The 27,787-nt window shown below is 35.5% G+C and overlaps 1 protein-coding gene across 3 annotated transcripts in view; it reads left to right on the forward strand.

The window, feature by feature from the left end:
- The first annotated feature begins 7,430 nt into the window (after positions 1–7,430).
- The window catches only part of ppp1r9a (protein phosphatase 1, regulatory subunit 9A), a 259,164-nt gene continuing 238,807 nt past the window's right edge, over positions 7,431–27,787 (forward strand). For 2 of the 3 annotated variants that reach the window (XM_039736777.1, XM_039736779.1), the window contains exons 1-2: positions 7,431–7,586; positions 14,242–15,660. In XM_039736777.1, the coding sequence (XP_039592711.1) occupies positions 14,356–15,660 (1,305 nt within the window). In that variant the 5' untranslated portion in view covers positions 7,431–7,586; positions 14,242–14,355. The remainder of the gene's footprint in view (positions 7,587–14,241; positions 15,661–27,787) is intronic. The other variant, XM_039736778.1, reaches the window with a different exon arrangement.

Below are 27,787 nucleotides of genomic sequence, written 5' to 3' on the forward strand. Positions count from 1 at the left end.
ACTTTTTTGTGTTTTATTAAATATGTATTTTTTCATTTTTTAAGTTCATTATTGGCTTGCTGTGCCCTGGAGTAGAGGTACTTCCTCAAAATGCATTTGCCAGATCAACACCTTGCATCATATCTTAATCCAGTGACACTTCTTCTTATGCTTCGCCTCAATAAACTGCTCCAAAAATTTAAAGGAACAATTTGAAAACACATCAGATCTCAATGGGACAAAAATCACACTGGATATCTATACTGATATGGACTGGGCAATGTGTTAGGAATGAAAGGATGCCACATCATTTGATGGAAATAAAAATTATCAACCTACAGAGGGCTGAATTCAAAGACACCCTGAAAATCAAAGTGAAAAAATGATGCGGCAGGCTAGTTCATTTTGCCGAAATTTCATTGCAGCAACTCCAAATCGTACTTATTAGTTTGTATGGCCCCCACGTGCTTGTATGCATGCCTGACAATGTCGGGTGGGGGCATGCTCTTAATGAGAAGACAGATGGTGCCCTGGGAGATCTCCTCCCAGGTCTGGACTAGGGCATCACTGAGCTCCTGGACAGTCTGAGGTGGTACTTGGAGGCATCGGATGGACTGAAACATAATGTCCCAGAGGTTTTCTATTGAATTTAAGTCAGGCAAACGTGGGGGCCAGTCAGTGGTATCAATCCCTTCATCCTCCAGGAACATCCTGCATACTCTCGCCACAAGAGGCTGGGCATTGCCGTACACCAGGAAGAACCCAGGACCCACTGCACCAGCATTGGGTCTGACAATGGGTCCAAGGATTTCATCTCGATACCTAATGACAGTCAAGGTGCTGTTGTCTAGCCTGTAGAGGTCTCTGCGTCCCTCCATGGATATGCATCCCCATGCCATCACTGACTCACCACCAAACCGGTCATGCTGAATGATGTTATAGGCAACATAGCGTTCTCTCCGGCTTTTCTAGACACTTTCGCATCTGTAACATGTGCTAAGGATGAACCTGCTCTCATCTGTGAAAAGCATAGGGCTCAAGTGGTAAACCTGCCAATTCTGGTATTCTATGGCAAATGCCATAGTGCTAGGCAGAGAACACAGGGCTCACTAGAGGATGTCAGGCCATCAGGCCACCCTCATGAAGTCTGTTTCTGATTGTTTAGTCAGAGACATTCAAACCAGTGGCCTGCTGGAGGCCATTCTGTATGGCTCTGGCAGTGCACATCCTGTTCCTCCTTGCCCAAAGGAACAGATAACAGTCCTGCTGATGGGTTAAGGACCTTCTATGGCCATGTCCAGTTCTCCTAGTGTAATTGCCTGTCTCCTGGAATCTCCTCCATGCCCTTGAGAATGTGCTGGGAGACAAAGCAAACCTTCTGGTAATGGTATGTATTGATGTGCCATCCTGGAGAAGTTGGACTACCTGTGCAACCTCTGTAGGGTCCAGGTATCACCTCATGCTACCAGTAGTGACACTGACCATAGTCAAATGCAAATCTAGTGAAACAACAGTCAGAAAACATAAGGAGGGAAAAATGTCAGTGGCTTTCGCCTGTTAAACCATTCCTGTTTTGGGGGTTGTCTCCTTTTTGCCCCTCTAGTGCACCTGTTGTTAATTTCATTAACACCAAAGCAGATGAAGCTGATTAAAAACCCCCTCTGCTACTTAACTGACCAGCTCAATATCCCAGAAGTTTCATTGACTTGATGCTGTATTGGAATATCTATCCATCCATCCTTTTTCCAACCCGCTGAATCCAAACACAGGGTCACGGGGGTCTGCTGGAGCTAATCCCATCCAACACAGGGCACAAGGCAGGAACTAATCCCGGGCAGGGTGCCAACCCATCGCAGGACATATATGTTTGTTGTGTTTACAAATTTTGTTGTATTACACATGGGATATTACATTTGGGTTTATAAGTAGTTTGTGGGGACATTCTATTTATCCATATTTTGATTGCATTGTATATTACTCTTTGTAAAAGTTTTTGTTTTATGCACTATACTTTCTTCTGTAATAACTGCCTTTACTTATTTACAGTGCATCTGGAAAGTATTCACAGCGCATCACTTTTTCCACATTTTGTTATGTTACAGCCTTACTCCAAAATGGATTAAATTCATTTTTTTCCTCAGAGAAATTTGGAGTGAGAGTGGAATTATATACTTTGACAATTTCTTCTTTTTTCCTTTATATGCATTTCAGATATATCTAAAACTTGTTTTGGTTTCTCCTTACTTTATCTCTTGCAACATTTCCCACTATGCAATAACATTTTAGAATAAGCTTCCCGTTCGGGGGAAAAGGATACCCGTCCTTTCTTGTTCGTTTTATACAGTGGCATTTTGTTACTGACTCTCCGGTTTTTCTCTTGGGTGGGGGCTGAATTTTGCTTTGCATCATTAAGTTTGACTTGATTGTATGGAATGTTATCTGCTTCTAAATAAAATCAAAAAAGTAAAAAAAAAAATAAGACAGTAAAGCAAATCTGTCAATATACAATAAGTGGAGTATGTGTGTATTCTCCCCAAAACAAAACATGCCCAGTAGGTTCTATATAATTGCAATTACTGCCTTGTGTTTTACTTGGTAAAACATCGGACATCCCACCTCCCTTCCACATACTGTTTCTTCCTTCCTCCCAAATCTTTGAGACTAAGATGTTATTGAACCTAGAAGCCTTTTTCTGGTGAATGTCGTATTACACTGTGAGGAAACACAAAACAATGCATAGATGCTGCCTGTAGATTTCTTCAGTTCTTTTGTCTCGATTCATTATACAATTTTGCATAACATAAACATGTTTATTGACTTTGTGACCATGTCAGGGTGCTCAGGTACCCAAGTACAAAAATTATGCCATACTACAGCTATATTATAATTGAATAATAGGCATGTCTTTATTAAACAACAAAACTGATGTATTTTAATAAAATTATCCCTTTGGTCCTAGTTTGAAATATCCAAAACAATTATCATTTTTTTGGAGAAATTCTGGAAAAAACAGTGTTTCATTAAAAAATCCTTTTGGAGAGTTTGGGCTCCTTATAGGCCTAGTCCCAATGGAGACCAGTTTTGCATATTCTAATAGACCGAGTTCCTGGTTGACTGGCAGCCAAACGTCAACAGCCTGGCCCTGCTAAGGTCTGTTCTTTTTAAACTGAAGGTAGAGGTCATGTGACCAGGAGAGGTAGTTTGGATGCTTCATTCCAGGGACCTAATGGGATGGATCTTTATTTGTGCAGTTCTGTTGACATTCCTGGCTGGTTTCTTTTCAAGTAGACTTACAGCCTTCAACTTGGAAGAGGAAAGAACATGCTTTGAGGTACCTGAAACCACTTTGTTTGGACCTAGAGATTTCCCTGGGCTTCCATGATGTACCTCAAGAGAAAGCTAAGTAAACTGAGACAACTGGTCACATTACTACTGTATATACAGAAAGAGATATACTCTTTTTAGCTATAGTATAATACTTAGAGATTCATTAAGTACAGTATGATTAGCTTTTAAACCAGCCTAATAATAAAAGCCCATCTGTTATGTAGCTAAGCTTCCAGTCTTACAAAGCATCTATTGAAATCTAAGGCCATCATACGCCTATCATTTGACATAATTTAACATTCCCAAGCAAGCATAATAACATTCCACATATAATGTACAATTGCCTTAAGTATATTTTTCCTTGTTGAGGGGTGCTTATTAGCATGCCTAGAATGCTGTGCATTTTGCCTCTTCCAATTATTGTATAACATCTGAATGCTTAATACTCTCCCCACTTTTATCTTCAGCATGTATATTCAACAAAAAAAATTATTCACCTTCAAAAAATGCTTCAGAATGTAGGCATGCGTATATTTTATCTGCTGGCATAGTATCTAACATTCCGATTATATGAACATATCAGTGCCAGCTGTTAAAACAAACATTCCAGTACACAGTAATGGTCTTTAGGGCAATGTAGAGTAAAAGGACTCAAAAAAAATGCATTATTAGCAACAAATAATTTTTTAACAGTTTTATGACACCCCACCCCCATTTTTCCAGTTTAGGATAAAACTGTCCTATCAGCAAATGAGAACCAAAAACAGAATTACATGCTTGTTCATCACTGGGCACACATCTTTGTTCACTCACAAAGTTCCAGTTTATAGCCACCAAATAATCCATTATTAAAATGTTTGGAAAGTAAGAAGAAAGTACAGGGAGAATGTGAAAACCTCATACAGATAGTGAAAAGATGGGAAATGAACAGCTATAAGACAAACCCACTAACCACCGTGCTGTTCAGTAGTATTGTCATTTTCAAACAAGTTCTTTTAAGGCGTATATGTAACTGAGGTACTATACCTCAAATTATATTCTATTTTATTGATTTTGAGTTCATTAGTTAAATCTGGCCTTATGATATATTATATCTTACTGCTTCACACTAAGACGATTGCTGCTTCTTAATTTGCAAGTAAGAACTATACAACACCTGCTTTTTATCTTATCTCTTGTCACCTTCTCACCTGTAATTTCTCTTTTGTCTCTGTGTTAAAAAAACACCATCAGGTTATTTGAGATATTCTTTAGAACGCTACAGGAAAGAAGTCAATTTAGTAAAGAAAAATTGGAAACCTTGTTATGGACCGCATGTATCCTGTTGAATTGTTGATTTTCAGATTTAGGAAAACTCCCGTTTGCAAAGAAAAAGTTTGTACATGTATTCATTTTGTGTCACTGATTGTGCTAGACGGTCAAATGCCACAAACATTTCCAGCAAATATGTTGCACATTTTTAATATTGTACTTTATGCATTAATGTTTAGCAGGTTTCTTTATTAAATGGCAAGGACTTTAAGCACTTATAATACTAAGGTTCAAACCCACACCCATATTCCCTGTTCATTGTTCTGCTACCTACCCAGACACATTTTCTAGACAAAGGATACACTTTTGAATATTCTTATATTTAAGTGAGTTGTTGAATTTAGGAAGCATAATATTCTAATCCTTACTCTTTCAATGGATGCATTTTTAAGTTTTAAAGCTATATGTAAACATATGTAAATATAAATGTTTTCTACAGGAATGTATGGATCACACAACTTGCTGATATAAGGATAGAATAAAAACATTTTGTTTAATTAAGCAAGCAATAGAGAAAAACAATTAATTTAAGCGGTACACTTTTAGAACTTAGTACAAGTATTTAGGAAATCTTTACATTTTCTGACATTAATTGAGGTCCCTGGAATTACAAAATCCTCTTCCAGTGATTAGAATAAAAATTTGCCTCCTCATTAAAACAAGAACATTCAAAGTTTATAAGGAATTCTAACTTAATAAGAAAAACTGCATTTTCTCATTATACAATCTTCCCATTTTGTTAAAATTAGTTACATCCTTATATAGGCAAAGGGACTGCTGCTTGGGGAAGCCTCTCCTTTTTGTAGTTTTGGATTTCCTTGCAGATTTCCTAGGCAAAGACAATACTAAAACTATGAGAACTTTAAAAGTGCAGCAACATCCTGCATATATAAGTCTATAAATAGACAATACAGACATAATCAGCATTAAGTAATCCATTTTTCACATATAAAATACTTCCCAGCACAGGCTCAGACCTTTAGGTCACTTTTGGTGTATGCAACACATGCTGTTTGTAAACATCATAAATAAAAAAGATTCACATGATTATATCACACTTCTACACTGCTCAGGACACTGTTACTTGTGTTCTTTGTACAAACCTACTGTATTAATTTATCTACGGATAAGTTCAGTAACCAATTTGTGCACTACATGCCAAAAAAAAAAATGATTCATTAATCTGTTTTGCATTGATTTCTATGGACCATTCTTCATTAAAGATGCCTATCTGCATGCCACAGTGAAATCAGAAGTCAGGTGATTTACAGTTGCTTGCCTGTTTAGCCTTGAACGTTGAGCAAATGGATGAACATCATGATGCAGGTGTATGTTTTTCTGGCTGTGGTCGTTCTTTGTTTGTATGACAATATTCTTCTGTATAAGTCCCATCTCAGGCACTGTTCCTACTAAATCTTCAGCACGCTTAATTGCTTTCATCCCTGAAACTGAACCGAGGCAACAGTTAACAATTACATTTCTCACAAGGCCAATAAGGTCTTATCTTCTTTGTTAGTTTGAATTATATGAAATGTACTTCTGGGAATTTACACACACGATAGCATAATTCATGCTTGATGTATGCACAACTCTCAGCTGTGTGGGAGTACCTTGTTTAAAAATGCATCGTGTCCCCACTGTGTTGATGTTTGCATCTTTCTGGCCATTACAAGCTTTCATGGTTACAATTTTTGCTTTGCATTGGTGAAACACCTGAATTCTGTTGAATAAAAGGACTACATAAGACCCTCAAACCTTTAGTCTTAAAGACATTCTGTCTCAAAGCTCCTGTCATTTCTTTTTGTTTTGACCCAAAAGATACTAGATCTGTTTTTTTCATTTCAGTACTCTCATGCCCTAAACCTCTAGCCTGTCTCAGGAAAACATTGCTTTACAATTACATGGTACTCTGATAGTACAATAATTCCTAGTAAAAACAGTACACAGTGGTTGTGTGACTACAGTTGCCAGCTGTTGTTGTAGTGTGGTTAAGGTTCTTCAAAAGAATACTGATGGTACTCTTATTGGGAAATTGAGGTAATTTCCATAACGTACTGGCAAGTCAAAGCAATAATGTGGGAGGATCTTATAAGTGGGGCTCACCTCCAGCCTCAGGAACACATAGGGCAGTGATTTGCGGTCCGGACCAAAATTTATAATAGACCTTAGCTAAAACACATAGCATTGCATAACTTGAACATAAACACATACAACTTGGTTATTATTATTATAATGCCGAATAAAGTAATGAATTAAGGTGCATTCAAACGCTTAAGTGCATTGTATGAACGAGGTGCAGGCATTGTCATACCACCATTACGTCTGCGCCTTCAACCAATTAGTATCTTTATGAACGTTGCGACGTTCAATTGAATGATTAAAAAAATGCCATTCATTTATGAATTCTTCAGGCACCTCTGACGTACTACTTAGCTGCTGCTGGAAAGCGTAAGAGGCGGTTGCATGTGCTGGTATTTATAGTGAACTGCAACGCTAACAACACCCCCGCCTCACAAAAAAAAATTCTTATCAGAGTAAACCATTTGCGACCGCGAGGTGACACACCTGTCACTCGTACAATTAATTTATAAAAATGCTGTCATCTGCATTAATATCTGGCTTATTAGTTGACGTACTTAACATATTATAAGTAATAGGCTCACACTATAACGCAGCACAACTTTGAGATACATTAAGAGTGGAGAGTTTATTCCTGTGCGTTGTGAAGTACTCCCCCATTACACCGATGGCTCCGCCTGTAGTTCCCTGCAATGGCGTAGTGAGAGCGCGCAGCGCGGCGCAGACACCGGACTGTCAAAGTGGTGTGGCGAGCTCGGCGCGGTGCGCGCACCAGCAGAGAGGGGCAAAGCCGCTCTCCGGCTGCAGTCTATAGACACGGCAAGACAGAGCGCAGCAGGGTAGACACGTCTCGTTGCCCGAAATGGCAAAGGGTTCAGCAAATGCCGCGTGTAAGTAAGACCATTTTAATTGACTTTACAGGTGATTTGTGCCTAACGGAAATAGCAATCTGTTTGGTTCTGTTCTGCACTTGCAGGATGCTGTTAGAGAAAAGCACCATCTGTTTTATGCAGTGCATTTTATTTTGCAGGTGGAGCTCATTCTTGTGTAACATTTACATCACGAATAGCGTCTGCTTATCAAAGATGTGTGTTGCAATTCCGTTATGTAAAGTTTCACAGGCGTTATTCTAAAACCCTGTTTGCCCGATAATCGCCTTTCCTGCGGCTGTGCCGCGTTTGTTGTCTGAAACGCGGATGTACTGTTATTTTTTTGTGATTCTTGGCACAAAGTAAAACAAAAATGCAAAGCTCCTACGAGAATTATAATACAATGTGACCCCTTGACCATTTATGTTATATAGTGTACATTCTGCTACAGCTCAAGCGTTGCTTTCGTTTGTATTTGATTCCATTCCCGTGAATGAAACCGAGTGAATGAATTAGATAATAAGGCAGTGATTAGACACACAGTATAAGGCGCTATATAAAAGATCTACAGTCTTTTAATGTTTTGACTTTCCAGTAGATTTGATATTGTTTGCCGTTCATATTTTCTGCCAGATCTCTGTCTCTACATGATCTGAAATCGTCTGTTTCCCAACTCATGCATTCAGCTTTTAATTCTTGAAAAAAATTAGAAACTTTTTTTTGTAAATCTTGGCACAAGCTGTCGGATTTTTAAGTAATATTCGTAGTTTTTTTATGCTGCTAAATCAAACATTTTTCTTATGTGAAATGACATTTATTTTCATTTTCTATTTCATGCACCCGTATGTGTGGCCGTATTTGTTGCGCTCTTTAGCGTTAGTGGCATCAGTTTCATTCGTTATTCATTTTTGGAGACTACGCTATCGGTCTATTTATGTGACATTATTACAGCACTGGCTAGCTGATTCTAAGTCAAAATGGTAGAATAGAAACTAATACTATGAAATCTGGAAGTGTATATGCGTGGAGAGAGGGGGCTGGGAGTACATCATTCCTATCAGCATTTTTAACCTAGATGTTTTTTTTCTTCAGAAGTGGAAGTGGAAGTAGTCGCAGTCGCAGAGTTAAACATCTAAAGTGTTAGACAATGATTGTATAAAAAACAAACTATTGGCCACAGTTTCTGAACACATGTAATTTATAAATTGAAATTTCCCACCGAGTTTCTGCATAACAAAAGCTCTTAAAATTATGCAGAGAATTGTTTACTTTCAGTTCTGTTCAAATTGAGTAGTTGTTACTCCTTTAACACCATCATGCAGCATAAATCCATGCTTTCTGTATGAGCAATCTTGTTAACCATGGAAGAATAGATCTCATTTGCCAATTGTAAAAACCTATAATAAACCCATGGTAGTTACTATAGATCACACAGAATGTATTTATATTATCATAGGTCACTCAGTTCACTGATGACAGTAATTTCAAGATTTCTTTCAAGTACTAGGAAGGCAGTTTGTTATATCAAGTTGTTTTGTTATCTATTGAAGTGCATTATGTCAAAAACTACTGCTGAACATGGCCTGTAGGAGCTTACTATGTTACATCTGTTTTGGAATGCATGGTTTTATGTATACACAAGTTGATGGAATCTTATCTGTTAAGTTAAGCAGAAGGGGTATTTTAGCATCAAATATTGGAATATTTTGGCAAAAAATAGATTTCTAACCAAAAACAGATAAGATATATATTTTTTAACAATGTGCTAATTTATATCATGGTAGCACAGTGGTTAGTGTTTTTGCATTGTAAAAGATCTGTGAAGTGTTTGAGTACTCTCACCATGTTGGTGTAAGGTTTTTTTCAGTTGCCCAGAATTTCCTCACTCTTTAATGATGCATGGTTAACTAATTAAAACTAGCTTATTGAAAATGTGTGTATTCACATTGAAGAGCTTTTGCCCTTTCCCAGATTGGTTACAACTTTGTGTTTGATGCTGATGGGATGGATTTTAGCTCGTTGAGATGAAAAAATTGGACGAGGTGGGTTTGTTGAACGGAAGCTAGATTATATACAGTATAAGTTAACATAATATTGAGAACCTGCTTAAACCAATTCATGGCCACAGGAGGAGCCTATCCAGACAGAGTGCCAGTCCATTTTCTGGCTCACTTATGCACACAATTACACTCACAGAGACAATTAAGAAGCACCAGTTATGTCTTTGGTCATGTCAGAGTACTGGGGTATCTAGAAGAAAGCCATGGTAAACATACAAACTCCATATGGACAGTGGGTGTGAGATTTGAACTCAGGATGCCAGATGTTTGTTGCATCAGCACTAACTACTGTGCTGCTGGGCCATCCACCACTCTTATACGGTATCTATAAAAAAGCATTCACCTCCTTGGAAGTTTTCACATTTTATCAACTTGATATCATTTATATCACAGATGATATAATCTGACTTTTTTGACACTGGATAACAGAAAAAGACTTTAATATCAAAGGGAAAACACATTTCTCCTAAATGATCTCAACTAATTAGAAATATTAGATAAAAATGAGTAGATAAATATTCACCCCCTTTAATATGGTACATCTAAATTATTACTGGTGCAGCCAATTGGTTTTAGAAGTAACATAATTAGTTCAATGAAGATCACCTATCTGTATTCAAGGGGTTTCTATTTATTATAGTGTAAAATACCACTTGTATTTGGAATTTCCAGCTTGTGGTGAGTCACTATCATGGACGGAAACGTGAGTGTTCATGCAAGAAGACTAGTGAGGGAGACCAGCAAGAGACCTGTGGTAACTCTGAAGGAGTTATAAGCAACAGTGGCAACTGGAGAAACTATGAGTGCAATAACTGCCTCAGGAGTGCTTCACTTTGCACCATTATGGGAGAGTGGTAAAGAGAAAGCCAACAGAAGTTAAAAATCTCATGGTGGTTTTGCCAGAAGGCTCATGGTAGACTCTAGAGTCAGCTGTAAGAAGATTCTGTAATCTTCTAATGGCAAAATTGAACTTTTTTCTCATTAGATTAAACATCAAGTTTTAGCATAAAATTTCACATTATCAAAAACACACCATCCCGACTGTGAAGCATGGTGGTGGCAGCATCTTGCTATGGGGGTGCTTTTCTGCAACAAGTCCCGGAAGATTTGTGGGGATAGATGGTAAATGAATGCAGCACTATATATGGAAATCCTGGAGGAAAACCTGATAGAGTGTGCAAGAAACCTGTTCATTGGGGGAAGATCTATTTTCCAGCAAAACAATGACTCCAAGCATAAAGCTACACAGAAGTGGCTTAAAGTCAACAATGTTAATGTCCCGCATTTGCTAAATCACTGTCCAGATCAAAATCTAATTGAGAATTTATTTCTGGAATTTATAAAAGGTTTTCACTCATGATCCCCATGTATGCTGACAGAGCATCTTTGCAAAGAAGAGTTCAGATGGTCAAAGCTGATAGAGACCTGGCACATTGGACCTATGCCTGTAATTGCAGGCAAAGGTGCATTACTAAATACTCACTTAAACAACACACAGACAAAGATATAACATGTTAAATCTACAAACAAGACATGACAGCCAGGAGCTAAACTGAGTTCCAACTGCTTTAAAAATGGCTGATATGGTCTGGAGATTTACTAGTGATTTGACCAGTCATTAGAATAGGCAAGAGCAAGATGCCTTATCAAAGCAGCTTTGACACTTGAATGATAGTTGGTGCCAGACATAGTTTTTCTATCATCTGAGAAACAGTAGCTCTCCTGAAATTTTTATGCACCTAGAGTCTCTAAGGTTTACAGAGAAAACATCTAGTGAGCATCAGTTTTGTAGACAAAGTACATTGTTAAGGTTAGAATAGAATGGCCTGACTTTTTCAAGTTAACAGGAAGGTCACAAATACTAAATTACAGCATTTTATAACAGTGGTGTGCAGTAGGGCATCAATACATCGGATCAGAACTTGTCAGAAACAATGTGAATTTGTGGACCCATCCTTATGTGAACTATACAGGCTGGTGATGGTAATTAGTCCTCTTCATAGTAATCGAGTGCTTTTTTGATATGCAGCAGGCCTATGCTTTGTTATTGAATATGGGCATGTCTTTATTACTTACAGCTGAGGATGCGCTGTCAGAAATCATGTATCATCTCAAGCTGGTATTCATGAACATGACAATGACTTCAGTTTACTCAAGTCACCTTCACAGTCCTCAAATCTTAGTCTGATTTAGTAACTTTTGGATTAGGTGAAATGTGGGGTTTGCACATGTATGGGACCTGAAAAATCTGCTGAAATTATGTGAAACTGTTTACTTGGCATTGACCAGAAATTTTAAGAAGTGTTTCCAGCACTTTGTAGAATCCATGTCCCAGAATACAGTATTCAGGCAGTCCTGGAGAGAAATTAAGGTCCTTCCCAGTATTAGATAGATGCATCTTATAGCATGACCCCTGAATGATTCCTGATATTTTAGCTGTAAAAACCATTTTTTCTGATTAAATAGTTTTCTTCACATCTTTTCTGACCTGGATAGGAGATATCTACGTTAGCAAAATGCTATTAAATATTCTTTGTGTTGCCACTGGGAGAAAAATTGAACATACATTTAAAAAATCTAATCAGGGAAAGAAAAATTGTGATCCTCCTGCTGTGACAACTTTTAAGGAGAGAGTAACTTTGTAGCTGGTGTTGAAGATGCTTGAGGTTGACCTTGACTCTGTTGCTGCTCATCAGCATTTACTATTAAATGTTCTGCTTTAGTACTAATGATAGCTTACTGTTCAGCTAACTTTATTTATAAATTAAGAGACTGATGGTAAATTTTGAAGGACTGCTTTGTCATTTAGGAAGTTGTTCTTTCTCAACTTAGTTTTGTTTATGCTGCATTATGTCTCAGTGACATAATAGTTGATAACACCTGCACCCCAGCATGCTTGCAAATGCAGTGTGTGTTGTGTACACCTTAATTTTTGTTTTCTTTTTCATTTTGTTTTAAGCTTGATGATTTTTCGGCTTTACCAGCAGCTGGAAGTTTAAGGTGGGACTGGATGTTGTTAAATCAAAGTCATTATATTTCTCATGAATTTTTGTCTAATAAAGTATTTATAGCCCAACAGCCCCAGTACGAGAATTTAATATCTAAAGTTGTATCTATTATGCTGTTTCCGATGGTGGCAAATGATAATGTCTACTTTTTACTCGAGAATGTCTACTTTTTACTCTTAGTCCACCTCTCACCCTTTTAATGTACATTCTTCTTAAAGAGGTGGCCTGGATCTTGATAGGTGATTACAGGTAGTGCGAAATCTCATTTGCTTGTGGGAAATCTTCTGAAAGTAAGGACATGGAAATTGGTCTTTGAAAGTATGTGTTATGCCTGTTCTAAGACATATCTGATCAAGACAGTGCTAAACATTTTGAGCCCAAAGAAAAGACATACATGAGCACTTTAGCACAATGCAGTGTTGGAAACAGCCAGTTTGTTATGCACATGAATTACAATATTTTACGTCTTATCAAGATTTCTGGCAGTTTTGTGTTCTTCCCTTACATGGCAAGGAAGTGCAAATGACAGACAATTAAGATACTGGGTATACAGATGAGAACAGGTCAATCAAGATGTGTCTGTATGCCATTATAAAGAGAAAAACACTCTGTGGTTCAGGGTGCCCAGAGTTCACAAACATAATAATAATAATAATAATTCTTTGCATTTATGTAGCGCTTTTCTCACTATTCAAAGCGCACAGCAATTGCAGGTTAAGCTCCTTGCTCAAGGGCCCAACAGAGCAGAGTCCCTTTTGGCATTTACGGGATTCAAAACGACAACCTTCCGATTGCCAGTGCAGATCCCTAGCCTCAGAGCCACCACTCTGCCTAAAACATCCTGAAAGACCCTTGGAATTGCAATGTTACTCAGGGGGCCTGACATCTTTATCACTGCAGGTGGGTTCTGCAATTAAATCTGTTTAATTTTCCTGCAGCCCTCCTAGCCTTTGGGTTCCTGGGCCTGGGTCCAACAGGCCTATAAAGGGGTCCATGCCTGAGCTGATATATTTGTGCAGTTAATAGAACCAACAATTACTATGATAATGGTTTATATATATACTGTTTATGCATATGTATATTGTATGGCTCTAAATGGACCATTATTGTGAATGTAATAGAATAGTTCTGCATACAAAATGTTATAAAGCAAACAACACATAAAACAATTATCATACTATTGTCTGAAATTTAAATTTTCAAAAATTTTAATGAGATGAAAAAAATCTTGAAGTTATGTTTTCGTAATGTATGTAGCGTTAAATTAGTTTTTGTTAGAATTAAAATAATGATCTGGCAAGAACTTACTTTCATACTACTTTCAATATTTTCTTAATTAATAATACTGTTAATTTTATTTAAAATTGTTTATTAGGATATTGAAAGACTGTGTTATTCTTTGTGTAAGTAATACACAAAAAACATCTCAAATATAACAATGAATCAGTACTCATTTCATGTAGCAACATTTATAGAGAATGTTATCACAGGGTGCTGTGTACACAAAATCTGTGCCTTACAGTTTTTTTGTTTGTCTTTTTTGCCTTTACAGTACATGTATATATTGCATGAGCCTAACTGTTCTGTTAATTTTATTTTCTCTTTCAGCAGTCTTATTTGAAAATAAGAAATTGGAGTTATAGTTACATGTTGGAACCTAATTATTCATTCAAAATATAAAAATCCTGCTATGCTTTTTTGGACTTCTGGCCAAAAGTAAAAATGATGAAAACTGAGGCATCTGGAGAAAGATCAAATCTAAGAAGTGCCTCCCCTCATAGAAATGCATATAGGACTGAGTTTCAGGCTCTGAAAAGCACATTTGATCAACCACGGACTGATGCAGAACAAAATCGAAAGGAAGGTTCTGAGAAAACACAGCAAACTCGAGGGAGACAATATGGCACAAATGTTAACCGGATTAAAAACATGTTTATGCAAATGGGTATGGGACCCAGTGACAATACTGGTGTCTCTGCTAAGATCAAGTCAAAAAGAGAATCTTCTCCTCAAAGAATACAGAAACCAAGAGATTTTGTTGATAGAGTAGATGGGTCAATCGTAAAATTGGAATCCACTATAACTGAGAGGGCTGGTAAATTTGACATATCTCGGGATGCATCAACCCATTCTAAGTTTTCAGAAACAAGGAAACTCTTTGAGCAGTCAATACAGGAATCATCTCGGTCACATCGTTATTCTTCTTCCAAGGATCGAAAGGTACCCCAAGAGTTTCATGATGAACGAAAAGGCTCTCGTTCAAACAGAGGCAGTACAGATTCTTTAGACAGTTTGTGCTCCAGAACTGATGCCTCTTCACCAACTGTAAGCCAGTTAAGTGCAGTTTTTGAAAATGCGGAGCACCAAAATATAATTGAGCTTGATAAAACTGATGAAAAACATACATATGATAAATTACACAGGACCAGTAGGCATAGTGATAGCACTAGATTTCAACAGTTAATTACATCTGGCCAGCAAATTCCTGCTTCATCTTCTTCAGAGGATCTACTAAGCCCTAGCCCACTATCTGATAAATCAGAAGAAACAAAGCAAGAAACTCTGTATCCTCAAGGAGCAAATGACAGTGATTATAGAAGCAATATTCTTCCAGATACAGCGAATGAATCTAATCTCAATAAGCATATTGGAAGTACTGACAATTTTGACTGTACAGCAACATTACAAACAGACATTCTAAGCTTCTCTGAGAGTACTATTTCTTCATGTAAATCTAATGAAAACATTGAGGATAGTGGTTTAGGTAGTGGGGCTTGGGTTTCACAAAGCTTGGACAAAGACTTCTATGAAAAAAGCTCAGACTGGGAGAATCCTGCAGTTACACCAGATAATGGTGCTGGCAATCAAACCTGGGAAGAAAGCTACACTGATCCAGAAGACCAAGTAGGTAGCGATGATAGCAGCTATTTTGAACCAGAAGCAGAATCAAAAGAAATCCCTGGCCTTCCAGACGAAGATGAAGTTCCATTAAACAGAAAAATAAAATTTAGCACTGCTCCAATCAAGGTAAGACAGATGTTTACTTATGTGTTCTTAAATATAATCAGCAAAGAATGTTTGTTTAAAGTTTCATGTGCTTATTAAATTATCATTTAAGCTTTTTTAAAAGAAGGATTTTCAAAGTATATTAACATTGATTTTGTGTGTTTGTGTTTATGCTATTATAAAAAAGTATGCTTTGGGATACTGAACATAGCAAGTGTAATTCATATATATAACAGGTGTACCAATGTGTACCAGTTTTTTTTATAGTTTTAGGAAAGCATCCAAAACTACCTTACAACCATGTAGAAAATTCAAATATCATTTTATTCTCATGAATATATTTTATTAAGTTGTTTTTAGGACATTTGCCTCAAATTTTGCTGAAAATAAATGTTGTCTCAGTATCTGTGAAAATTGATGGTAAAGAATTTATAATAAGTTTGCTTATTTTTTAATTAATAAAATTCTTCATAATATTATATTATTGTGTATTGTGAATTTTCATAGATGTCTATGAAATAGCAGTCTATTTAAAAATCATCAACATAATGAACAGTAATCTTGTATCATAAACTGTGAAAGCTTGCAATTTTACTCTACAAGAACAGGGACATTTCATTTTTACAAATAGTATCAATTAATATTGGAAATGATGCAGCTGTTTTGAAATATCAGACTTTTCTCATTGAAAAGTTTAATTAAAATTGTCTGCCCTACATAATCATAACAAAAGATTATATTTATTATAATTTATTTAACATCAACAGTGATAAACATTTTACACAGTGAATAAATTATAATATGCTAACATGCAACATAACTTTACTCATGTGCATATCTCTAGCAGGTATCAAAGATATCAAAGTCCCTGGCGTATACAAAAAGTATAAATTAACAGCATAGATAAAGAGATATGCCTCATCAATTGTCTTAGGCCTTGTGATTAAGGTTTGGCTGGAAGGCAGAGATGGGCTGGGCCCTCCATGAAAGGCAGAAAGTGTATGGCAATTCATTTATATCACTGCTTAAGGTTTTAAAAGTTATGGTCCTTACCTTTAAATTCAAGTGTCTGCACAGAATAGAAAAAGTAAGATTTATACTTAAGGGTCTTTTTTGGGTCCTCTTAAATTTGTGCTCTTACAACTGATGTTTATAAAGACACTTTTTTTTTAACCCATGAACAATTAGCATGCCTCTTGAACACCTTGATCTGGAGCTTGGTATCCTAACAGACACAGTTAGATTGATTTTTTTTTTTTTGGTGCAGAGTTGTCTACAGTATATGCTCCCAGCAAGTATATTTTTAAAAGTTCTATAAAATCACAAACAATTTGATGTGCAACTTCTGCATATCATTGAGAGCCTAGAATTTGGTTGCATATAACTGTTTCTTTTTGTAAGGTATTGCTAATAAGTGATATTTATGCTGCTATAATTTTAACAAAAGCATACATCCTTAGCTCAAATCAGCTATTTTAAAATATAAGACATTGCGCTCTACATACGGATACCCTGATACATTCTGTAGTTGAAATCACTGTCTTAGTATGGCAGCTGACACAGAGCTGGGAAGTAAAAGAGACTTCTTTATTTACTGTAAGCTGTCTGTCAATCTTGCATTACAAAGACAGCAGTGAACTTTCTGGTCTTCTTTCAGGTAAATTACATCACAGTCATGGCTATTGTTTGGAGTGAAACAAATGAAAGCAAGTCACTTGGAATATTAAAAACTGAACCATTTCCTCTTGTATTTCCATACACGAGGTTTCATATTTAGTTCCATTGATGAGGTCATAAAATTATATGTCTGTCTGAAGTCCTATAATCTTTATCACTATTTTCATGTAAAAGAATGCTCCCACCCCTCCTGTTATATGTTCAAGCATTAAGTCTTAAACTGTAGAAATTGTAATTTCAGTCTTCTGGAAAGTTGATTAAATTTTATATCTATAATTAGTTCAGAGTGGAGGAGAATAAAAACTGCAGGATTGATATTCCTAACCACCCACATTATTGTTTAAATACATTTTCAAAGAGTGCAGTTGCAATAATAGCATTAAATGCTCAAATATGTGTATATATGTTCACAGTATGTATTTGTATGTGTATCTTTAATAGTATTTGAGACATCTAGCAAATAACAAAAAAAAAGAACCATAACTCATTTTACATATTTGTTATAAAAAAGTAATTGGTTACAATTATCAATTCAAATTAAACTAGGTTTAGATACTTAACATCATCACTGGCATGGGATCTCCATAGTTTTTAATGCTTCTGCTTTTAGTAGTTCATTTAATAGTTTTCACGTTGATGCAAGTTATAACTAATAAGACACAAGATGTAAATGACTAATTGTCAGAATCAAAAAATACAGAAAGCCTAACGATGCTAGACTTACACTGTAAATCACCTAAAGGACAGAGTATAGTCCACATTTGCAAATGTAAAAGACCAAGACAAATGGTTATTATTATTTGGCTGTAAGGCAGTGGTATAATACAGTGGTTAGGATTGCTTAAACATTATCTCTAGACACCTGGTTTTAGTTAGTAGCTGAGCCACTGTCTGTGTGGATTTCACATATTTTCCTCTTTACATTTAGGCTAATTAATAATGCTAAACTGGCTTAGTGTGAGTGAATATGGGTATGTAGTAGAACAAGTAGTAGTACTATTGTCATAAGTTTAATTTTATTGAATAGAAGATTGTGTGGGGATCGATCTGTTCTTAGCATAATTCTTTTTTTTTTTGTAAAAACTTGATTGCTATGTATTGATTGTAAAAAAATTAATAAATAAAAAAAAAAAAAAAAGAAGACACAGATCAGCTTACTTGATTTTCAGTTATTCTTACGGCTTGTGCATGAGTGTGCCCTACAGTGGATTAGTGTCCCATCTAAGTTTAATAATAATAATAATAATAACAATGATAATAATACATTTTATTTATATAGTGCCTTTCCCATGCTCCAAGTGCCTTGTGACCAATGCTCCTAGGATGAGCTCTTACTCCAAAATACTTTGCAATTGGACTCAGTAAGGTTGGAAGATAGATAGATAGATAGATAACTGTATTATACATTAAAAATACAGCATAAATATTGTACACAACTTTAAAGACTTGTTCAGCTTTTATTATTTTCAGAAATGTTTACATTTATGATTAACTTCTAATTTTGTTTTACCCTTAACAAAAAGAGCTTGCCACTTGAAAAGAGCTTGGTTTATTGCTCTTTGAATACACAATAACACCCCATGAACCTGAATTGGAAAAGTGGGAAGTAAAAATGGAGTGATTTCAGTATCTTGTAGGGAAAGGAGTTTGTCATTTTTAATGCTACACTTTTAAAAAAATGAAAGTGTTTTTTTCTGAAGTAAATTTAACCTTTGCTCGATTACAGTATACAGTATTGGTACTTTTCAATATCATATTATTCCTAACCAAGATGCAGTATACATTTCAACATGAGTCAGGTAACATGGTAAAGTAATACTTGTAAACACTGCTCTTACCACAGTATATGTAATGCATTGTTCTCCTGTTAAGAACAAGGTGGATTTAATTTCAAGGGTGCCATCAGAGAAAATATTGCAATCAAGAAATAAAAGAAAGCAGCATTTTAACACTAAACAATAAGCTAGCAGTGTTTAGGACAATCAAATAAAAGATGAATGTGAACAAGGAGATATTGTACATTATTTTATTATATAACAGGGTGTTCATGTGACATTCTAATATATGAAAATGTATTTATTTTGTCTCCAGAGATTAGAAATTGAGTTTTTTTCTTCTGCATTTAATGTACAGTATACTTCAGGAATCTCTTCTTGTTGGTCCCTGGAAATCCATAATGAATATTTTATTTGGTTTCATTACTCAAATACCTGTGGGAAATTAAGCTAGGTCAAGTAGTGCTGCACATACAATGCAAGGGTAAACAACAGATGTAATTTGAAGATAGCTGTAGTGTTTCTGCCAAGATGAAGGCTGACAAGATGTCATGGAATCTTCAGCATATAAAAACAGGAACTATCCTGTATAAATTCATGTTTGTTTTTTTAATTTTTTTTTTTTTTAAACGTTAATGCTTATAATTTTGCATTCATTTCATTTTCATGGTTGTTTCAATTTTAAATAAAAAACTGTGTGGATGATACTAATAATGTATTGTTACTAATTGGGCATGACACATTGAGGGCAGCAGATCACTAGGATACTTTAGCATCAAGTCTGTTAGTTTCTGGCTATGATAGTAATGATTTATGATGGCAAATAGTTTGCAGAAGAGGAAATCCTGTACATTGTCTGTCCTATTTGCATATACTGTAGTATAATAAATTAAAAAGGACAAATGCAAAAAATACACGTAGTTACTGTTGTAAAATGTAATGAGAAGTAAAAATAATATGCCATATTTTACTTTATGCTATGTAAAAATCAAATGCAATTAAAATCAATGTTAATCATGATTTCCACATAGTGTCAACTGTAATAAATACTGTATCTATATAGTGGGAAAGCCAGTCAATTATTACTTTTACATCCATCCATCCATCCATTTTCTAACCCGCTGAATCCGAATAGGGTCACGGGGGTCTGCTGGAGCCAGTCCCAGCCAACACAGGGCACAAGGCAGGAACCAATCCTGGGCAGGGTGCCAACCCACCGCAGGACACACACAAACACACCCACACACCAAGCACACACTAGGGCCAATTTAGAATCGCCAATCCACCTAACCTGCATGTCTTTGGATTGTGGGAGGAAACCGGAGCGCCCGGAGAAAACCCACGCAGACATGGGGAGAACATGCAAACTCCACGCAGGGAGGACCGGGGAAGTGAACCCGGGTCTCCTAACTGCGAGGCAGCAGCACTACCACTGCGCCACAGTGCCGCCCTATTACTTTTACATTTATTTATTAATTTTTTTAAAAAGAGAGATGTGGTGAATGGTGAGCAGACACCAATCACTTCAAATTTAGAGGTAAACTAAAAACTCTTAACTAACGAAAGAGTACTATGTAAACATCATTAGTTTTAAAATCTCAGCAGTTGTTTCTTTTGTGCCGATTTAGCCTACCCTAATAAAAACAATTACTCACAAATTTTCTGTGATGCTTGCAATTTACCTTAATAAGAAAATTGGTGCATGCACAATATGCTGACAGTACGGGCTTACATGATCTGATAATGTCATTGGCATACAATTCTCAAATGTAAAACACAGAAAATAATTAGTTATATCCATAATAGTCTATTAAAAAACAAATGTGAAGTAATGGTTAAATACTGCCAAGATTCCAGTTATTTTTGTGTTTCAAAAGTTCTTTAAACTTGTGTGTTTAGTTGGCAATGAAGGATAGGAAAACAAAATTACATTTGATGTGAATCTTACAGAAAGGAAATCTTTGGCAAATGTCAAGGCCAAAGTCTGACAGACATAGACCAGTTGACGTTTTCCTTTTATCTTGGCAAGCACTGGTATACTATTGCAAAGCCAGGCAAGTGTCCATAATTGCAGTGGTATTATATGGATGTTTAACTGTATAGTCTGTCATTGGTCAGGGTCATTCTGTTTTTACTGTGTATTGTGAATTTATTTTAAAAAGGCCAGGAAAGTTTTCTGTTTTAGAAATTTAGCATAGTAGTGCAACAAATGTGTCCCAGCTGAACGCATTTTTAAGTAAATGAAATCTGGAAAAATTCCCCAAAAGAAACCAAATTACAGTTATCCTACTGCAAGATTCTGACGATTTTGTAAAGTTCTGAAAATGTATCCTAATGTTCTAATGTGAGAACTAAAAGATGGGATTTGTTAAACTTGAAATTTAAGATTAAAAAAAAAACAAAATTATTATTTAGAACTAGCACTGTTAATATTCCTGTTTTTCAGAATTTACACCAGAAATTCGCATTTTCCTGTTTTTGATGTTCCAATGTTCTTAAGACATTATCTTCTTATCTTCTGTTTCACCAATTTGAACAAGTTAATTCATGTTAAAGTCTTTGCCAGTTTATAGACTATCAAACTGATTTGTGTACTGATTTTATTTATTTGTTCACTTAGTGAAAATACCCCTGCCTGTCTAGACTTATTTTCTTTCCCTTATAACAACCAGAAAGCCTCCACTCTTCATCTCTCTCATATATCATCACTTTCCCTGAGTGTTACAGCACCAGTATTCAGACTAAATATCAAAAGATACATTATTTTGACAAAATACCTGGTCTAATCTGAGAAGTTCACCATTTCTATTCTCACATATATTGCAGGAATACTCTTAATAAATGCCAAATATCACCTTTGTCACCTGAACCATATTGGTTTCTTGTCTTAAGAGTATTGAAAGGTTTGATTCTAGGCATTTTAATAAGTGGTTGAACATTTTTTTGGCATTGACTAAAACATAAATGATTCAAAGTTATATTTTCTGTGCTTTAACAACAAATTAGGCTTTCTGTACCCCACAATTATTCAGAATTTAAAGGAGACCTTTAATATTAATGTACAATGACCATAGACATTTGGTGAACTCAGACTGCCCCTTATTTATCTTTAGAAATGAAAGTATGAAATACTAGCAACTTGTCAAATGATGTGGTCAAACTGATAGACAACTGCATATGCAACATTTAATCATGCATTATGCCTATAGGTTTTATAAATATCTTCTACAACTTTGTGGCTTTCTGACAAACTGGCATTCTCTTCTGTATTTTAGCACATAATGTTATTCTCATTTTTATCTCAGTATATCTGCTAGTCAAATCTATTCCATTCTGCGGTTTTCCCTCAAAAGTCTAAAAATGATCAAATTGTGATCATGGATACCTAAATCTATAGATATGGCAAAAGTATGAATTTTGACTTGTTGCAATACTTTCCATATATCTATGCTTAAAATGTGTAAAAAAGTAATATTGAGTGATAGTAATGGGATTAAAGATACTTGGAAGAAGTACATGGAACATGCTCAATAAGGAGAATAAATGGGGTATTGAAGTTCATTGTGAGAAAAAATTGGCCCAAGCTTTAGGTTCCAAAAGAGGAAATCACAAAAGCTCTGAAAAAGATTATTATACGTAAAACTGAGGTGCTGCTGGAAATGTTGACGGTTGAAGGTAGAACTTCTGAAGGCTGGAAAACTGGTATGCTTATTCCAGTATAAAAAAGAAAGGGTGATCTTTTGGGTCATATTGAGCTATCAAGCTTTTGGAGCAGGCAATGAAGGTGGTTAAGAGAGTTCTAGAGAAAAGAATCATAGATCAAGTGAAATGTGGTTTGGTTTCAGGACTGGGAATGGAACAACAGATGCAGTCTTTGTCATGCAAATGCAGGAAAACCATCTAATGAAGTGAAAGAAGCTGTATTATACCATACAATACAACTTATTTGTGTATAACTCTCTTCACTGAGTGCAGGCACAGAGAGCTTGTAACTATTCTCAGTTAAAATACAAGTACCTGTATAGATTATATTTACTTACTAAATAAAAAATTAGTACACATAAATGGACAGATTTATTAAAACTCATGGAAAACAAGGTTGACACTGATTAAAAATATTTGGAAACCAACAATATCCATCTGTTAATTAACTGATGAACTATAGCCAGTTAACAACAGAAAATGAAAATTGTAAAAAAGAGTGAAAACAAAGTCAGACATGGTCACAGTCCTTGAGTCCTGCTTTTGGGCATTCTGCAGTGGAGTCTTATGCATTTGTAGATTTGAAGGAAGCATTTGACAAGATGCCACAAGAGGTGCACATTTTAGATGAACAGTTACTATCTGGGGTGATGTCAATGTGTGACTAGCATGACATTTGTAGAAAGTGTGTGAGGTGCATGCAGAGTGCTGTAGTAGTATATGTAAATTTAGATGTCAGCAATGGAGCTGGTTTGGAGAAGGTAGGGAAATTGTGCTATTTACTTAACATGCTGAGTACAGATGGAGGTGTGTGGTAATGGCTGTGACCTCCAAAGTGAGAGGTGCATAAAAGAGTTTTTGAGAGCTGTCCCCCATTCTAACTTCTACTGTTGAAGGGTAAGGTTTGTTGAAGCTGTGGTAGGGGTAGTATGCTCTGTGTGAGTGAGACAAAATCAGATAAAGCAGATCATGAAGCAAAGCTGAGAAGAACAGAGATAAGAATGATCTAGTGGTTGTATGGTATGTCACAGAATGAGTGGGAAATGAATGCAGAGATAAGAGAAAGAAATGGTGTATAGATGATAAGTGTTGTGCAAAGGAGAAACAGACTAAGGGTGTATGGTCATGCGGAGTGAAATTTAGAGAATGATTGGGTAAAGAGTTCCATTAAGGTGGAGGTTTAAGGATGGTGTCAGATGATATGAAAAGAATTTGTATCATGCCAAAGGAAGCCCAGGGTTATGGATAGTAAAGAGCAAGATTTAGGGGGCAACCAGCTAATTTGGATGAACCCAGAAAATGGCTGTTAAAACAGTGACGTTAATGGTAGTATAAGCAAAATCATTACCACTGTATAACAAAATCTTCTGTAGTGATTTTTCTCATAATCTATAGGCTTCAAGCATTTTACAATGCTAATAACTGTGCCATGGTTCATTCAGAGTGTGTGATTTGCTTCTGAGTTATAGTGTACACCTTCTCACATCCTTTCACACACAATCACACTACGACAGACATGTCACTGTAAGTGTTATAGTCCTGCTTAGAGATGCCTAAAAATACAATTCTTTTGTAAACTTAAAGCTGGAATTTTGACCGTTACAATAGTTTTGCTATACTGTGCATACCTATGTTACAGAATGCATGTAGGAAAAGTAAAAAGGCAGTTTGTTTATTGTTTGTTTGTTGTTCCTATGCACATTAATTATATTTAATATAGCAAAGACTTGTACACATTTTTGCTATGCATGAGTTGTAAATGATGCTCTTTGTATAGAAGCATCATATTCATTATGAATTTATTTTGCTTTGAAACAAAAAATGGCCATTGTTTAACTGATTCTGTTATTAGACTAACAATGCCAGGTAATAACAGTAGTTTCCTATTAATTTGTTTTATGTACATGTTTTTGCGTTTGGTTTTTTTTTGCCATAAAGTTAATTCTATCAAGGGGATTAGTCAAATCCCTGTAAAACTCTGCATGAGTATTTCATATGATTTTGTATTTGGATAACTTGCCTTGATCTTTGAAATGAATCCAAATGTTTGCTATACTGTCCTTCCATTTTTTGGAGTGAGAATGGGCATGGTTGTAGTGTTTGCATCAAAAGTCAGTAAGAGTTTAGACAAAGTAAAAAGCTGAAACAAAAATGTTTTATGTTTACATCAGCTTACATCTTATACAGTGTGACTACTATCTTTAAAAGCTATGTACTATATGTAAAAAATAATTATAAAAGTAATTGCCTAAAGCAATCTTTAGTTCCCCAGATTGAATACTCTCCACTCTCCAAAACCCCTTGCATCAACTGCCATGGGTAACATCTCCAAATACAATAGTTATAAAGATCATAGATGCACACAAACCTCCCCTACCATATTAAGGTCACAATCTTAGAAGGAGATTTGTAAAACTGATATTTATATTTTTTCATTTAATGCAATTACATATTTATTGATAATTATAACTCTTGTGTATTGCCAGTGCTTTATTTAGTAATCTGTATGTGCTGCTCTATGTGCTTGTACCACTAACTGTAAGGTTGCTGCATTTTTGACTTTTATTACACCAGCAGTTTCATTGTAATGTAAGATTTATTGACAATAAATTGAATCAAACATAGACTTCATGAAATATTTAAAAATGGACACACTGTGGTCCTGTTCTGGTCACAATTTTTGCGAGTTTATGTCCCACACTGTTGAATCAAATTGTCCTTCTGTAAGTGTGCCCTGTGATGGACTGGTATTATATCTGGAGTTGCTTTCTTCTTAATCCCTGGCTCACCATGTACGATTTTCCAGGTTACATGTTCCCCCAGTTAAAGTTTCTTGAAACATTGTAATTTCTGCTGGGTATTTAAAACCCCACAAGCGAGTGACCAACAGTTTTTGATTCAGGTGGCATAATCTTAAATTAAGGAACAGAAACTGAATAAACAATGTCACTAATTGTCTGTGTGGCCTGGAGCAATTACCTAAGATTTTGTGTTGTAATTTAAAGCTCTACAGTATGGTTTATACTTATAATGGTTATAGTAGAAAATTAAAAGATTATGTGGAACAAATCTCTGTGTGTAGTATCTGTTTTGTAAATAAGAAATAAATCTTAGTGGTTTAAGACATACAGTTATCGCTTTAGCACTTTGTCCGCTTGGATTTATTTTGATGTTAGGTACGTACAGTAAGTGCCTTTAAGCTGTACATAAATAACTATTTGCAGAGCATTCCAGGAGTGGATTATTGTCTTATAAAATGACCACCATTGTTTTTAGGGTGTCTGATTTTACTCACCATATTCTAATCCTCTGTACAATTCTAATTTGTTTGCTGGCAAGTATTAAACAAGAAAATTTTTATCATTATTATGTACAGTATATAAGTGAAATGTTCACTGCTGTTTTGTTTAAAGAAAAAAGAAAAATAGTGCTTCGAAAATGTTAGATATAAATTGTCAGTTCATTCAAGAAACCCCACAAAATCTTTCTTTGTATGAACCAATCTAATGGCATGACAGATGTTTATTTAAGAAGTAAATATGAAACGGGTGTATTTTATGTAATGTTAATGAATTGTATTTTTTCCTATAAATTTAGGGCTTAGTGGTGGCTCTGAGGCTAAGGATCTGTGCTGGTATCCAGAAAGTTGCTGGTTCGAATCCAAAAAGAGATGCCAAAAGAGATCCTACTCTGCTGGGCCCTTGAGCTAGACCCTTAACCTGTAATTGCTCCAGGGGCGCTGTACAATTGCTGACCCTGCACTCTGAACCCAAGGGGTATGCGAAAACTAACAAATTCCTAATACAAGAAATTGTATAAGACGAAATAAAGAAAACAACAAATTATATTCTGTTTTGATTACAGTTATGTACAAGTGCTTCATATACTTATTGATGACTCCACTCATTCACTGGTCAGAATTTTCTTCCCATCCAGAAACAGAACATATAATGACAGACAATGATAGCTTTCGGTTTTAAAATCATAGCTAAATTCACAAGTCATGGTGATTAATCATATGGTGTGCAAATCACTGCTTCATGGCTGAGTTTTTCTAGGATGTTTTGTTTGTTCTGTTATTATAAAAAAAATCTAAGGTCTGCAAAGATTTAATATACCATAAGTACATATATTGCCAGCCTGTGCAAAAGGCTTTTTTTTGAGGCCAGGTGTCAAAGTTTAAAAACTGTGTACACTGTATATAATAAAACAGGAGAGGAAAACACATGAAATGAGTTGGAGCGTGTTAAGATAACCCTATTTAATAACCATTGTATGGATTAGTGAACTAGTGCTTAAAAAAAGACATTTTGGATGGTCTTTAACTGATGCTCATTTCCTGTCTTGTCAGTTATTTAAACAGGACAAGTAGAAAGGTGTGAAGTCAGAGACAGAGAGGGACAAACATTGCTCTTCATCTTCTGATCCGAGGGTGTGCAGCAGACAAATCTTTATTTGGTGTATCCTGCAAATCAGTCCCATAAAAGGGCACACCAACCCATGCACTAGACTATATATATATATATATATATATATATATATATATATATATATATAGTATACAATATACCACCTAAGTCAGAATAAAGGCTCATATTAATATAGCCATAGACCATTTCTAATTATGTGATTTTTCTCCACAAATAAGATTATTTTTATTTTGATGTGTCTTTGGCAAGTGTGGTTGATCGCTAAAAATTATCAGAAACATAAGACTAGTGTGGTATTTCAATAAATTTCTGTATTGTTTTGTTCATGTTTTTTAATACATGAAGTGTATGTGACATTTGACCATAAGCAGTTTATATTTTCAATGTATTTTAGTAGTTGACAATGAATAAATATGCTAATACAATGACAATTTTTACTTATATAGCACATTTTCATACAACAATGTAGCTCAAAATGCTTTACAAGATGACAAACAGCAAGGTACAAGATTAGGCAATAATATTAAAGAATGAAATAACGAAAAAGGTAAGGTCACATGGCCA

This window comes from Polypterus senegalus, chromosome 15 (genome assembly GCF_016835505.1).
Source record: "Polypterus senegalus isolate Bchr_013 chromosome 15, ASM1683550v1, whole genome shotgun sequence".
In the NCBI taxonomy this organism is placed as follows: domain Eukaryota; kingdom Metazoa; phylum Chordata; class Cladistia; order Polypteriformes; family Polypteridae; genus Polypterus; species Polypterus senegalus.